At 40.2% G+C, this 15,654-nt stretch overlaps 1 protein-coding gene across 13 annotated transcripts in view; it reads right to left on the bottom strand.

The window, feature by feature from the left end:
• BBX (BBX high mobility group box domain containing) overlaps positions 1-15,654 on the bottom strand; it is a 120,677-nt gene that overhangs the window by 46,995 nt on the left and 58,028 nt on the right. For all 13 annotated transcript variants that reach the window (XM_077927207.1, XM_077927202.1, XM_077927205.1 and 10 more), the window contains one exon: positions 820-990. In XM_077927207.1, the coding sequence (XP_077783333.1) occupies positions 820-981 (162 nt within the window). In that variant the 5' untranslated portion in view covers positions 982-990. The remainder of the gene's footprint in view (positions 1-819; positions 991-15,654) is intronic.

The raw sequence follows: 15,654 nt of genomic DNA, 5'->3' as shown, positions 1-15,654 counted from the left end.
CTTGCGAAGCACGGTGTCGGAAAAGTTTTGGAAAAGCTTCAAAAATCACCAAAGTCTTCAAAAACCTCAAAAAAGGCTACCACACCGCGTGCTATGAGTTGCTCCTCGAAGTCAAGTCGCAACTGTATTAACGGTGTTAAGAAAAAGGAAACAAACTTGCAAGACGTTTCCGTCTTGCGAAGCAAGCCCATAGGGAAAATTGTCTTGCGAAGCAGCTCAAAAAACAAAAAACCCTTTCGTCTTGCTAGTTTTCCGTCTTGCGAGGCATTCGTCTTGCGAGGTACCACTGTATTAAGTTGCTCTAGGTGGGGTTTTTTTTTTTAAAGGAATTATTATGAAAAATAATGTAATTTATGATAATTTCCACAACAAATAATTAACTTTTGGAATTTGCTGAATGTGGCAATGGCTACTAAATGATTAAACAAATTCATGGACAATAGTCCTATCTGCAGCTATTACCCATGATAGCTCAAAAACTCTGCATTCAGAAGACCTATGTATCCGCATACCAACTTCTGGATGGCTAAATGGGATAGAGTTGTTTCATTCATGAGCTACTCTGTGGGCACATAGGGTTGGGAAAAAGATTCTAGACTACATGGACCTAGGGGCATGATACAGTGTGGGGCTCGTCTAACATTTGGAAAAGATACTCTTTTTAGATATTACTCAATATGAATGGGGGCAAACCACAATAGTCATGCTGAGTGATATTTAAAAAAAACTAATGAATTTGATTTCCAAATGGGTTTTAGAAGGCTTGCACAGGCAACAAATCTCCAACTAAAGCTCTACTTTTTGACAACATAGGTTCACCTTATCAATATCTTCTTCGTCCTCTTCCTCCTCCTCTTCTTCTGAAAAGTCAAGGATTTTCTTTGCAAGTAGTGGATGCCACTGAAGACACTTTCTCTTTGGTCGTTTCCCAGTACCCTCTCCGTCTGTTGAATGATCTTTATTCCTATTGCTGCCTTTCATTACTGTGACCTAGCAGAAATAAATAAAATGTTCCCATAAAAAACAAATATGCTATTGAACACACTTTTTCAGCTTTTACTACCGAATGCTGAATTATTAATCTCAATCCCCAATAGATAATATGCTACCCAAAGGATGTTGACAGATGCAGTCCTACTACGTTATGAATGAATAAGCTCTGTAGATTTTAGTGGAACATCTGCATGAGCAGCCAAGTACAAAATAGGTAGGAGAATGCACACATTTGTTTTACCAGATTACTACTAGCAGTCTATGGATTTGTGACAGATGTTTCTTCCTTTTTTATGATGTCTCAAGATGCACTTAGTGGTGTAGTAGTAAATTTTGAATCCCAGAAGCTCATCCTGACAGCTCCCATAGCAACACCTCCAAGGGAAATCCAAGTGTTCACAGTGGTGGGGAATCTTCAGCTCTCGGGACTAATTAGGCCCAATATGTATCCCAGTTTGATCCATGAGGCCATTCCCCACAAACCAGTGTCCCTTAAAAAGGCTTCCTCTGTTGACAGAAAAATGTTCCATTTGGAAGAACCAGATTCAGTTGCCCACCACTGGTCTATCATACAGATTTGCCATGAAAGAGCAGAAATATATAGAATAAGACACATTTTATTAGGATCAGCATGACTGTAGTTCTGTACATGGCTTCCTGAGTGCAAGTTCTATTGAATCCAGTGGTGCGTACTTCTCACTGTATCGGTTCAACTCGCAAAACACTCTGAGCTTTAAAAAAGATCTTCAGGTATCTGGGATGCATTCACCTTGTAATTAGAAATGCAGGGAACCTTGCAAAGATGTATTGCCATTTAATCTGCTGGCATGAAGCAGGAACCTCATCAAAGGAAAGAAGTATTCTACCTTTGCTTGAGTAACTTCCTCATTCTGACTTCCTCTATGCTAATCTCTCACAATAAAGCCTCCTTGTCCGCTCATTCACTAGCCAGAGTTAACCAAGTCACACCACTAGTCACACTAGACAGAAGGATGATGTATGCAGCAGGATTATAAGAGGAGCTCTTGCTTAAGATTCAGTTGGCTAGGGAGTGGAAGGGTTTTCTGCTTTATCTGATAATGGCATCTGATAGTATGATCTGGATTTTTTGCCTAGAGCTAACAAAAAAAAAAAAAACCCCTTAAAAATACTTAAAGCTAAAGTTAGAACTATAACTTTAGGTCATCATTGTGTTCCTCAAAAACTGGATAATGTTTCAGTGGAAGTTCAATGCACCTGCTGTTCATATGCAATCAGAAGTATTTTAATTTGGGCATCCCTAACATATTTACATGAGTTCCCCAATACACAGGTGACTTTAAACAGTTTGGTAGCAGCTCATTACTTTCTTCACTAAGTTATAATTTATTCCTCTGGAGCAAGGTATCTCAGTTCCCTCCTGAACTTCATGGCACTGGGGAAATATTACCCACAGTGTTTCAAGGTTAAAAATCTTTTGTGCTAAATATAAACATATTAACACAGGAGAGCCCGAAGAAATGGCCCAGTAAATAAACAGTCCTTAAAACATTGCAAAAATGGCACTTCATAACTCTTTATCTTGCACACATGCAACTTTCTCTTAAACCATTTTGTTCCCAAGGATGTGAAATGAAGGAAACATGGCAGCATAAATGGTGGTATTATGTTAAGGTGTCAAGTTTTCGAAAGACAGGGTTTTCATAGATACCTTTACCTAACTGGTCAACAAGTCATTCAGTCCTCTGGGTTAACTTTACTGAATATACTTCAGGGCCAGAATGCTGATCTCCCATTTACATCTCTTACTGGATATCTGTCATTAGCGGTTAGACTTGTTATACCCTGGTTTTGGAAAGTCTTGGACAAATTGGCTTAACTGGGTTTGGTGACCAACCCAGCTGACCAACAAAATATGACTAGCTAGAGACAGAAAGACTTTTTTCAGATGTCTGGTACTGTTGTATTGATTGCATAAATAAGAAAAACAATCTTTAACCTTTGCAGTCAACTTTTTTGGTTGCTCTAGGTTAAATCATATTCTATGCTTCAGCCTACTGTGTATTTTTATGCTGTATACTTCCAAGTTTTTTGTTAAGGGAGATGTTATTTTCAAAAAAACCAAACCGATAAATTTATTTTTTAAAAATAGTCAGCTCGCAAATGTGTATTAAAAAAGGCCCAGATTAAAGAAGGCAGGTTGCAAAATGTGAATATGGAACGCTGTTTTCATACATGAGTATGAGAATGTTCATTTTTACTCCCAGACCCCCCCAAAAAACATGAAAAAGACTCTTATATTTCTGTTGCTAAGGAGCTGCCTTTACCTTATGCCACCATTTTAGAATAATATATTTAATTGCCGACGTAATTTTAATTAAAACCTTTTGACATGTTAACATGATATTACCACAAAAATGCTAATTATATGTAACTCATACACTTTCTTTTTAAACTGTGTGCTTAAACTATAGCCCTCATTTTTATTTTGCATTTTTCAAAAATAAGAAAGTGCATGTTAATATTAAAAGGATGAGAAATTTAGCAGTAATGTAAATCGCGAAAGTTAGGCAACATAGTACTTTTCACCCAAACATGAAAACTCATTTTATCATAGTAGAGGCACGTTGTTATAGCTCCTTTAATAGGCACACAAAATGTTGAGCCATCATCTTTGGGGGGGGGGGGGAGAGTCTGTAATTTTTGTTCTCAAGAAGGCCACTGGGAGTGTTTGCTGCAGCTTCAGCACAAGGCTTGGCACAACGTTACACCTCAGCAGTCCTTACTGAAGTTCCATGTAGCACACTGATGGACTCAGATTACATTACAATACCTGGTTGCTTGGAAGCCTACATGTTGAAAGCTCCAAGTGAACATAGATCTCTTTGTAAGACATTCAGGTTCAATGCACTGGTGCTGAGGAGCAAGGCCGAGCTGTGTGTGTCCTTCTTCCCCTCCTACTAATGAAGCACTCTTTACATGTCCAACGTGTGTGGGCTGGTATGTATGTCCCAGTCATACATCGTAGGTTGAAAACAGCATCTTGAATTGGGACAAGAAGCACAATAAAGTGGTACCTTGGTTCTCAAACAGAATCCGTTCCTGAAGTCCATTTGACTTCTGAAACCATTCGAAAACCAAGACGTGGCTTCCGATTGGCTGCAGGAGCTTCCTGCAGCCAAGTGGAAGCCGAGAAAACTGCGTCGGACGTTTGGCTTCCAAAAAAACGTTCGCAAACCGCAACACTCACTTCCAGGTTTGTGGCGTTCGGGAGCCAAAACGTTTGAGTCACAAGACATTCAGGAAACAAGGTATTAGCCAGTTGAACTGGTGCAATAATGCAAAAGGAACTGATTTGGGGACTCCGGGTGGAATTTCAATATTTTGGAGTAAATTAATTGAAGGGGGATTTATCTTCAGGGTTTGATGGTTGGGTTTCAGACCTTACCTCTCAGTTTGTGGGCAAGTCACTTGTTAGCGTTGTGTCTTTTGTAATCTGGATGTTATGTTGCAGCAACAATTGTGGGGTTGTTTATGAGCTCAGCATTCACCTCTGACTTGTGCTCAGACTGAGGTCTTGGACAAGTCTTGCACCTCTCTTTCTAGCACTGGGCAGTTACATGCTCCCCAAGAAGCTGACAAACAGAGCACAAGAACAGCAGCATGCCATGCCTATTTCTAGCATCCGATAATTATACTGAAGGAATGGGGAAGCAACGTGCCCCCGCCAAAGCTGCTGGACTCCCAACGCCAATCAACATGACCAGTGCAGCCCAACTACATCTGGAGGGCCATCCCTGATAAACTCAATCTGTACATTTAGGTTCCATTTAATTTTTCATGGCTGATAACTACCTACAGCAGGTATGTGGAGTTTCGTGGGGATTTTGTTTTTTATTATGTAAGCAGACTTAACACCAGTGTTTGTTCAGTTCGTGGCACAGTAAAAAAAAGGGGGTGGTGGAAAAAAGAATGCTGAAAATGATGGGCAACTTGTGACCTTCTATATGTTGCGGGACTACAAATCCCATCAGCTTTGATCATTGGCCATGCTGCCTTGACAGATGGGAGTCCAACATCATTAAGTGTCAAAAGTTGTCTGACCCTGTAGAGGAACTGTCTGTTTTTAAGTTACAGCTGCCATGTGAAAACTGGTGGCATCTGTGACACCTGAGAGCTATCCATTATGCAAATCACCCTAATTGTGTGGAAAGTTTCCATGTTCCCTACAGAGCAGACTGTCACATGTTACCACCATTAGAAACTGCGACCTATGAATGTATCCTTACTTCCAAGAAAAGGTGTTTGGGCTGTGTGCGTCTTTTTCTTGAAATGATGCTTCATACAGCACATTATTCATGGAACACTAGTAAAAAAAACAACACTTGAATGGCACAAATTGACAACCAGATTCCTGGATTCTCTTTCAGCATATACCGTTGACTCAGGACAAAGATGTGGATAAACCATGTTTGTTGAATCAACAGTCAGGTGCTGTGAAATTTTCTTAGCACATGTCTACACCACAGTTTAGAATGAAACTGTAAAAAAAAGCTTCTGGAAGAGAGCTTCAGATCTGAGTACAACGTGAAGCAATCCAATGATTAATGAACTATGGACTCAATATTCATTGCCACTGGACCTTACATGCAAATGCGGTGGTTTTGTAAATCTGTTCACTCATTTTGGCTTTTGCTAAATAAAGAATTGGGTGTATTATACCAAACAGACCTACAACCATCTCCTCAACTTGCTTGACTCAGAATACTCAGGACATGCCTAATCAACCAGTTGCTCATAAAGAATATTTAATGTGGCACTGCCTCCTCTTCACGATGGCGTGTATGGAAATAGCTATGTAGTGGTGTACTGTCTTGGGATTGAACATTGAAGCATGGCACGCCAGAGCATGGATAATAGCCCTGGCTGAAAGGCTGATGTGCCAGGTTTGTGCAACCAAAGGGAATTCTAATCCCCATCTTTTTTATAATGTGTGGCAACCGTTTTTTTTATTATATGTATCAAGATGAATGTGTTTATAACTTCCCGATATCTCATAGTAATATGTGGAAAGATTTTTTGGAGAGACCTGTAAGAATTTTATTTGATACTTTAAAGCAACGTGGTTGGCTTGGGAGGGGTTATTGGTTTGTTTTTATTATTTATTATGTGTTCTCATTTTGTATTTTGATGTTGTGAACCACCCTGTGATCTTTGGATGAAGGGTGGCATACAAATGTAATAAATAATATTAAAATAATAGTAACTGATGCGTTGAATTATATTGTTTTATGTGTGATGCTAAAAAATGAAAATTAATATACTTTTTTTTAAAAAAAAAAATTCTATGCCATAGACTTGTCATTGTGCTTCTCTTCACTTAATTCAGCAGTTGTTATAAGTATCCAATCATTCTGAAACAATACTAAAAACCTTCAAGCAAAAAAAAAAATCTTGCAAAGTAGCATGCAAAACAATCTCACACGAAAAGGCAGTGTTGAATTGTTACTATTTTGCAACCAACCAAAACTGGCACTATTCTGTTCCCTACATTTAATAGGATTAAGAAAATCTTCACAGAATATAAGTAATCCCACAGCATGATTCTAAGCACTCTATTATTGTACTTGTGAATTTTCCAAAATGACGTACTGCTTTAAACCAATTGGCAACAAAAACTTAATAGGGTTTTCTAAACCCAGAAGGGAGATATTTACAATGGCATGTGGCTAGATCCCGACTTAAGTTTTACTTACAGCAGAACCATTGAAATCAATGATACTTAAAATCAGTAATTTAAAAATGAGTAACTAATTAAGTTCCATCAAGTCCCTTTAGATTCAAGCCATGGTTGCTGTGAGACTTTATGTCAGGGGAAACTGCTGCCCCCCAAACATTGTTGGCCTTTAGCTTCCATCAGACCCAGTCAGCATAACCAGTAGCGGGAGATAATGGAAGTTGTAGTGTGCATTGCAAATGACTGTTCCTGCTTTTTGCCTACAACTCAATGGTCACAGCCTTCCCAACGCTGCTCTATGTGTTGCAAATGACTTGCTCGGAATCTAATTACCTAATTTCCCAATTAACAGAATCTAATATTTTACTGTGCTTTACTGAAAGGGTGAAATATGCAGATTGAATTTCCTGGAGTTTGTTTTGTTTATTAGTTAAAGCTGTGATTTGTGTTGCCCTTGTAGTTCAACGACCCAGTGTGTTTTAATAAGGCAGCTCAAATGAAAGTAAAATGCCTGCAGTACTAACATTACTAGGCCCAGCTAGCATTTGGGAACATCCCTGCTGCAAATAATTGCCCCACCTGCGCATGTTTGTGAAACTCTCCAGGAGATTTCAGGAGAAAAATGTGCAGATGCTAAACCCACCTCAACCACTTCTCTCCCAGCAGACTTCATTCACCCCCTTCCAAGACCTCAAGATTCTGGTTGGATTCTGGTTTCAATCAATTATACAGGTGCTCTGGAGGGGGGATATCAGGTCCCCCCCAATGCTCATGTCAAAAGAAATACTGTCTATAGGAAGCCAGTGTAATTTAGACCAGCATAATTTACCCCTATTCCAAACTCTGCTTCTGGGAGGGGAGTATGGACCCAATGTCACATGACTGAGCTGAACAGAGTTTGGAATAAGTATAGATCTCTCCTTGTGTCTCCTGCCCTGGCCACTCTCCCAGAATACTCTTTTTGGGGGACCTACAATGCTGTAAGTTCTTTCTGTCTGATTGCCAGCTGAGTCAGGGTGAGGGACTTAAACTAGTGTTATCTGCAGTTCAGCAGTGGGGAGGGACTTACACTGGCATTGCCCCAACTCATCCAGGAAAGCCCAAGATCCACCGAAACCCAAACACTCATCCAGGCAGATCTTGGGTTTGGATTGTGCTGTTAGGCATCATGTAACATTACTCCAAACATTGCTCATTGCCCCAAATCTTGCCCCTGTCCCTCTGGAAAATGCACTAAAATGGAATTAATATTAGCAACAGCAGCAGCAGCAGCAGCAACAACAACAACAAGAACAACAACACAACAAGAACAACAACATTACCCTGCCCATCTAAACAAGGCTGCCTTCAGATGTCTTCTAAATCCTGAATCCTATGTAGCAGCACTACTATGCTGTTCTGTATAGAGAACTGGTCTGCGAGCACACATGCTAGTCAGAGGCATTTTGCTAAGAATGTGTGATGGCGTCAGGCCCATGTAATCTGTCAATTTATGATTAAAAATATTAAAGTCATGCATATGGGAAAGAAAGTATAAATTACTCTAATAAACTCAAATGAAGATAAAACATCCACAGCTTTAGCCATGGCAGAATTCCTGCAGTTAGTCCAAAATATGCAGCCTGAAATAGACCTGATCAGATATATAAACCATTTTGATATGTTCACTAAGAGGAAATTAGAAGCAACACATTCTCCAAGAATCTTATTAAAGATCAAGAAACTGTCAAGGGCATACACAATAAGTAATATATACAAGGTGGAAAGAAATCTGTTCCAGCAAACAAAAGTATGGATAGCATTCTTCAAAATAAACTGCACACTGTTTATTAAATTTTCAAGACTATTGCATTACTTATTTCAGAAGTGTGCAATTAAAATTCTGTCAAATTAGTTTTCATTTTTTGTTGTTTCATCCTCCTGTTACATTTTCTGATATCAATAAAAAGGGCCAGATATTATATAAAGTAAACACTGCGTATCGCCACCAGAGGATTTGTGTCAGGGCCAATTTTCCAGATTCATTGAAAGAGATACTTCCAGGGTGATATTTCACATATTATGTTAAAATATACAGATCATACATAGCACAATAACTGTACAAAAAAGCATCAAGTGTGGGTTTCATCATTCTCTATTTTCACAGGCGCAAAAGAATTCCATAAAAAAACTTTAGTATTACCATTAACAGCAAGAGGTGGAGCCCATACCCTCCAACATTTACCAATGAAAATAGGAATGTCCCATTCCATAATGATAATTTTACTATTTATACCTGACACATCTTACTGGGTTTCCCCAGCCACTCTGGGCAGCTTCCAACATACAGTGTATAAAACATAATAAAACTTTCAACATTGAAAAACTTTCCTATACACGGCTGCCTTCAGATGGCTCAGGTGTGGGATAACTCCCTATCCTACAACATTTCTCCAATGAAAATAGGGACATCCTAGGGAAAAGCAGGACATTCCAAGACCAAATTAGAAACTGGGATGGACATCCCTGGAAATAGACTTGGAGAGTCTGGGAGCCCTAACAATATGAACCACACACTTACCCTGTTTAGAGAGTTGCACCACCAAATTACAAATGGCAGCTCTCAATGCAAAGGAGATTGGTCGTTAGTCACATTTTTAGACGAACATTCCCATGCTTCCCTAAAATATTATAGTCCAAGTGACTTGCTTTCTACATCTTTAGGGCAGCTGCCAAGGATCTGTCTCTCAGGATTGGTCCTGCCTTCCCTGAATCTCCCGTTTTCATTTTTTGGCCCAGCAGCCATTTTAAAATTTCCTGCAATGCTATTCCAGAGCAATGGTCTGGCAGAGCATTGAAAGGTATTTAAAATGGAAGGACGCTTGCTGAAGCATGTTGCAGGTTGCAGTGCTTTTGCTACCAATGCCCACTACTGCTGTAAGAGCCATGCGTTTTCCTGAGGAGCACTGGTAGCTCTGTTTAAAGTGCCACCACAGAGAGGAATATGGCAAGTGGACTAACAAGGGACAAATGTGAACAAATGTAGTTACATATACCAAACTTTTTTCTGACTAGGGGATAAGGACTATGGGGGAAATGTGACAAAGCTTAAATGCAAAGCCCCAAGACGTGTACCTCTTTTTGCATTACTGAGCCAATGCAGAGCTTTCTCTACACTTTGGCTTAGTGAAAAGAAACATATTTAAACTTCAGAAGACAGTTACAGAATGTAATTGGGTTCTTAACTCCTGGAAAACTCGTTTACAAAATTTCAGCCTATGAAATGCAGAGAGAGAAAAGCTCATTTACTTGGTACTAATTACTGGCCAGACAGTGAATCAATTCTGTACCATTTCACAGCAGAGAGCTAGTAATGAGCATTTCTAACTTTCATAGAATTAGTGGTCTAATGGGGAACATGCTGTGAGCAAATGGAATACAGTTTGCTAGCTGAGATTTATGATAAATTGTGCTGTCAGAAGTAACTAACCGCTGAGTAAAAGTCTCCCTTGATTTTTTTTCCTGAGTCTTGTTTCTCATTTCAATGTATAGTGTTGTTGCTCTCATTGCTGTTAACAGCGGAAAGTCAAGGAGGGTGATTTGTTCATTAGGTACTGCAGCAGATCTTTCCTAAAGGACCCAGCATTTCAAGGAGCATCCAGTCAAGTCAACTCGCTTCTTGAAGTGCTGCTTCTGACCAAGTAGTGGGGAAATAGTTAATTAACAACTTGGAAATGTCCACTTAATTTTCATCTCACCAAATAACTTTGGAACAGAATAATGAGGCTTCCACATCAATTCCATTCCAGACAGCTGCTAGGTCCACATGCAGCAACCATCAATAATATTATATTCAAAAACCTAATCACATCTTAAAGTTCAAGAGAACTCTTGGCTACATTAGGTTGGCCATGAAATGTTTATGGCAGGTATTCCTTCCTAGATCTATGATGTACACACTTCTGTTGTCAAGCTGTTTGTTTCTTTGGAAAGCCAGCTGATGGAGACAAGGAAAAACTGCCAGACCTGATCAAAGGCAAAAAGGAATGAAATCCACAAGAAATTTGTAATATCTTCCCCTTTTCTGCCTAAGCAGAATCTAACGATTACTAAACTTGAGAATACTAGGTTTGTTTAGAATCAATTTGTTATGTGCTTTTACTTGTAACACATTTTATCTTGTTTAAGAGAAAGAAATTGCTTCATTGTTTGGTGGCATTTTCAAATAGAGGCAATGCCTATCCAGCACATTAGCAGGTTATTACGTGAATACTGTAAAGATGGAAAAGGTAATAGAACACAGAAAGTATGCCTTAGGCTACAATCTTCCCTGGGATTAAATCCCATTGAACTCAGGATTGCATCTTAGAGTAGACCTATTGAAATTAATGGATGTAAATTAGTCATGTTTATTAATTTCCATGGATCCACTCTAAATTGGACTAACTAAATCCTTACAATGCAATCTTAGCTATGCCTACTCAGAAGTAAGCCCCAATGATTTCAAAAGGCCTTGCCGCCATGTAAGTGGGGTTAGAATTGTAACCTTACTTCTGAATAGATATGTATAGTGTTGCATTGTTAGGCCTGTTAAGAAATTAGATTGCATGTGTTGTGAAGATTTGCGACTCCTGACCAATCGTGGGACAACACATTGGAAAATTAAGCCGTCAAGAAAAGGCAACGGAAGACAATGAAAGACAACAAGAGTTTGAACAGCTAAACAGTCATTTGGTACAATCCTGCCATCATAAGGCAGCTCCATCTGCCCACCACCACACAGATCAGTCTGCTAAAGCAACAGCCAGCACCAGATGTTCTTGGATTGTAATTTATTGCCCGTGGCTGTTCACAATGGTGGCTGGGACAGTTGGGAGTCTCATAAGTGCACGAAGCACATCAGATATGTGTCGCATATACCACCTCAGCCATTGTGATAGCAAACTTGAAAATAGGGTATTATCATAATCAAGATATGTACACAGAATGGATGTTGGCAGACTAACTCTGCGTTACACAGATGTCTGCAAACGTGGCATGAAGGCTGACAACATTAACCCCGCCATGTGGGAATCCCATACGGATGATGGCAGTGCCTGGAGACAGGCGGTCAGGTTGTGTATCCACAGCAGTGATCAGAGGAGGAATAACCGCTGGGAGGAGAACAGAGGGAGAAGAAACGCCATGGTACACCTGTAGCAGCAAAACCAGACACCTTTATCTGCCCCACCTGCACTAAAACAGGTCTGTCCTGTATCAGTCTCTACAGCCACAGCAGGCGCTGTAACTCTCCAATGACTTGACTTTATCCCCAAAGACACACTCTTCCATTGTCTCTTGAGACAGACAGATGCCAACAAATATTTTATGTGGAGAGGTAAAAGAAATGGCTGAAGCAGATGCTAACTCCGGTTCACCCAGTGTGTTCGTAATTTTGTTGATACTTGTACAAGGTGATGCATGTGCAAAAAACCTGAACATGACATATTAACACTCATTATTTATTTGACCGTACAAATGATTGCAAAAAACCCCAAAAACCCTACGTGAAACTTCTTTTCTTTTTGTAGCCATTTTAGAAAGCTGTAAATTGGCTGCAGAAATAAAAAAAAGCATGGGAAAGCATGTGACGCTGAATTTTAAAAATAGTGTCCTGTCACACAAAACTCCTTTGTTAACACACTAGTAAGAAGAATTGGGGGGGGGGGGGACGACCCACCCATCTCATTGCATGACTATTAGGTGCCACCTAGTGGCCATTATTGTCATACTCTAGCTCTCAAAGTATGCCAGGATTAATATGCCATACAATCCCAATCTTTAGTTAACGTTGGATCAGAAGCATCCAATGAGGCTGGTTTAAATGTAAGAGAACAAGTGGCATCTGCAACAAAGTGTTGCACTGTCGAGTGCTCCTGTTTGGTTAGCCCTTCTTTAGTATACACCATTCCATTTCCCAACTTACCCAGTTTCCCTTTCGAACCCCCTTCCCCTAAAACAGTCTGTCTGCATTCTGTACTGGGTTTGTGAGTCCTTATCGGCTTGTGTCCTCATGTGGAATTCCCCCAAATCTTGGAATTCCCCCAAGTCTGCTGATACTTCTTATCTGAACATTGGAAATGTAAGGTGTTATTTGAGAAGGAACCTTCCTTTCTTTCACATGAAGAACTGGGATTTATTTATTTTAAAAAAACTGGTGAAAAAGGTTCTGTGTTGTCAGTCTTCAGGACTGTGGTTTGGCAAAGAAGATCAGATTGCCACTGCTATTACAGTTCTCACTGTATGATTTTTATAGTGCTGCTTTGGTTTTAATTAACCTTTGAGATTTTCTGGTTGGTTGAATTGGCTGGGTAGAAATGTGCAAAATAAAAATCCATTTACCTTTACAAAATGTAAACCAAATGAAGGGAACTAAAACAAGATCAGTCTTTTGAAGACTTTCGCCAGGCAGAAAATTAATATCCAGCAGACACTTCCACAAAAACAGCAGACTCTTAATATTAATAAACAACTTAGAATAATATGCTATTAAATTCTCAGAGTGAATTTCTCCGTTAACCACAAATGACAACATAATAACAAGTGATGAAAATAAAGGCCTAGCACAAAATCTCTGAAAACAAGTAGCATTTGATATCCACCCACATGACCGCCCAAAAGCACACACACACACACACCCTTTGCATGAGGTTTTATGCTATTATGTGGGAGAAGAAGCTTTTGCTAGTGTGGAGCAGAGGAGCTGGGTAGATCAGGGAGGGCCCCAATTGCAATAGTTCAGGGTAGGGGGAAGTACGGTGTGGGAAGTGGGGCAGGCCAGGTATGGGGCACACAGCACAGGCACTTCGTGACTGTGCCATATGCCAGCCCCCTCATCCCACCTGGGGAATTGTGCTGGTCCTATCAACCACCCCTTGGGTCTGTGGCTGCTGTTGCTGAATGCCAGGTTGGCTCTGAATAAGACCTCCCTCATCCATGATCTGATTGTGGATGAGGAGGCTGGTCTGGTCTGTGTCACTGAGACCTGGGTGGGTGAGCAGAGTAGAGTTGATCTCACCCAGTTCTGTCCACCTGGGTACTCGGTGCAGCATCAGGGTCAGTGTTAGAAACTGAGATATGAAAGCTAGGAGCTAAATGACACCTTAAAGCTAGGTTAAGGGCGCAACAACGGAATGTCTAGGCACGCTTTTTTATAACAAGAATACAACACTGAAAATGAATGAACTGCAGCTAAAATATTATGTTAATTTTTCATATGGTCTAGTCCTTCCCGTGCCCACCCCACTAACACCCCCCCCCCACTAACACACACACACACACACACACACGGGGGGGGGGGGAGAGAGAAACTTAGGATCTAAGATATTATGCTAAAAATGTAATACATGAAGTGATTCTGACAGACTGTTTAGAATCTAACTACTTTTAAAGTGGCATAAGTAGGCATTTTAAGTAGGCATTTACCTTGTAACTTATGATAAGAATCACCTGCATGCTACCAGTGAAGGAAACATTTGTAGACTTTGAGATTTTTTGTGGGCTAATAAAATCTCCTAATAAACATTATTGTAAGCTAGTAACTTCAGCAGATTTATTTGCAAGGTTGGCGTATGCAATTAGGAAATTTACAACCCAGTCCTCAATTTATAGCTCTGTTGGAATTGAATGAGTATCCACCCATCCTTCCCTACTGCGGTGGAACTGCTGGGAGATAGATGATTATCATGGTGGTTGCACAAGGCCCTATGCACTTGTAAACTCTCAAGAAACAATGAATAAAAATGGCTAGAGTGTCTTTTTCATTAGTGATGCTGATGAAATTTGAGTAAATGGGTCTTGAAACACAGACTCTCCCTACTCATAAAAGCATACTCAATTCAAGTTGACTCTAGGACCCTTCAAGACTAATGCTGACTTGAAATGGAGTTTATCCACCATCCCTGACACTTGTTCTCCCCTTACCACTGAAAACCAGATCCAGAGCAGGCAGCTGCCTGATTCTACGTTAAAAAAGATGCTCTTAGGCATGTCCATGAGTCATTTACTACAAAAATGGTGAAATTTCTTTCTTTTCTTTTCTTTTTCTTTTTGCAACATAGAAACCTACAAACTCCACAATGCCAGCAAGAAATGATCATACTCATCTAAGCCAGACAGGTATCTTCTCTGGTCATTTGGTTCGCCTTTCGTAGTAAGGGGACAGATAGCAATACAGAAGGGGCATCTCGCAGTGGGTAAGATTCACAGACATAAGCCTATCTCTTTGCAACCCTGTGCCACCACCGGTACCTCCTTCCTCTTTTCAAGGGTTTGGCAGGGTTGTTTCTGCTGAAGGCTGGGCAATGGCAGAGGAGGAAGCTGCTGAATAAATATACAACTTAGTTTCTCAAGTCTCCTTCAAATGGTCAAAATCCCCTTCAAGGTTTTTTGAGCAATCTAAGGGAATACGTGAAGAGCCCAAATTCTTTTCATGGTCTCTTATAGCCCAATGTTATTTACTCTAATTGGCATGGCTTTTCCAGTGTTCAAGCAGATGTCCCTTACCAATATTAACTGGAGATGGGGAAAACATAGGACCTTTTGCATGCTAAGCATGTGGCCTACCAATCAGCTATGGACCTTGCAAAAGCCGTTCATGATTCAGTAGACAACAAATCAGTACTACAGTGGAACCTCGGTTTTCAGGCATCTTGGAAGCCGAACGATTTGGAACCCGAGCGCCAAAAACTTGGAAGCGAATGCTTCCATTTTCGAACACATCTCGGAAGTCCAATGGCTTCCAAGGTGCGTTTCTCCATTGAAATTGCTGACCACCCATTGCGCCTTGGCTGTCAAACGGTCTTCCGGGGCAGATTACGTTCAAATACAGTGATGTTATAACGGCAGATGCTAACAAAGTTGACGCAACTATCTACAATTGGCAATATTATTCTTACTCTTCCTGAATAATAATGTCATTACCAATT

The sequence above is a fragment of the Podarcis muralis genome, chromosome 4 (genome assembly GCF_964188315.1).
Source record: "Podarcis muralis chromosome 4, rPodMur119.hap1.1, whole genome shotgun sequence".
In the NCBI taxonomy this organism is placed as follows: Eukaryota; Metazoa; Chordata; class Lepidosauria; order Squamata; family Lacertidae; genus Podarcis; species Podarcis muralis.
This window is presented reverse-complemented; position numbering and strand designations above follow the sequence as displayed.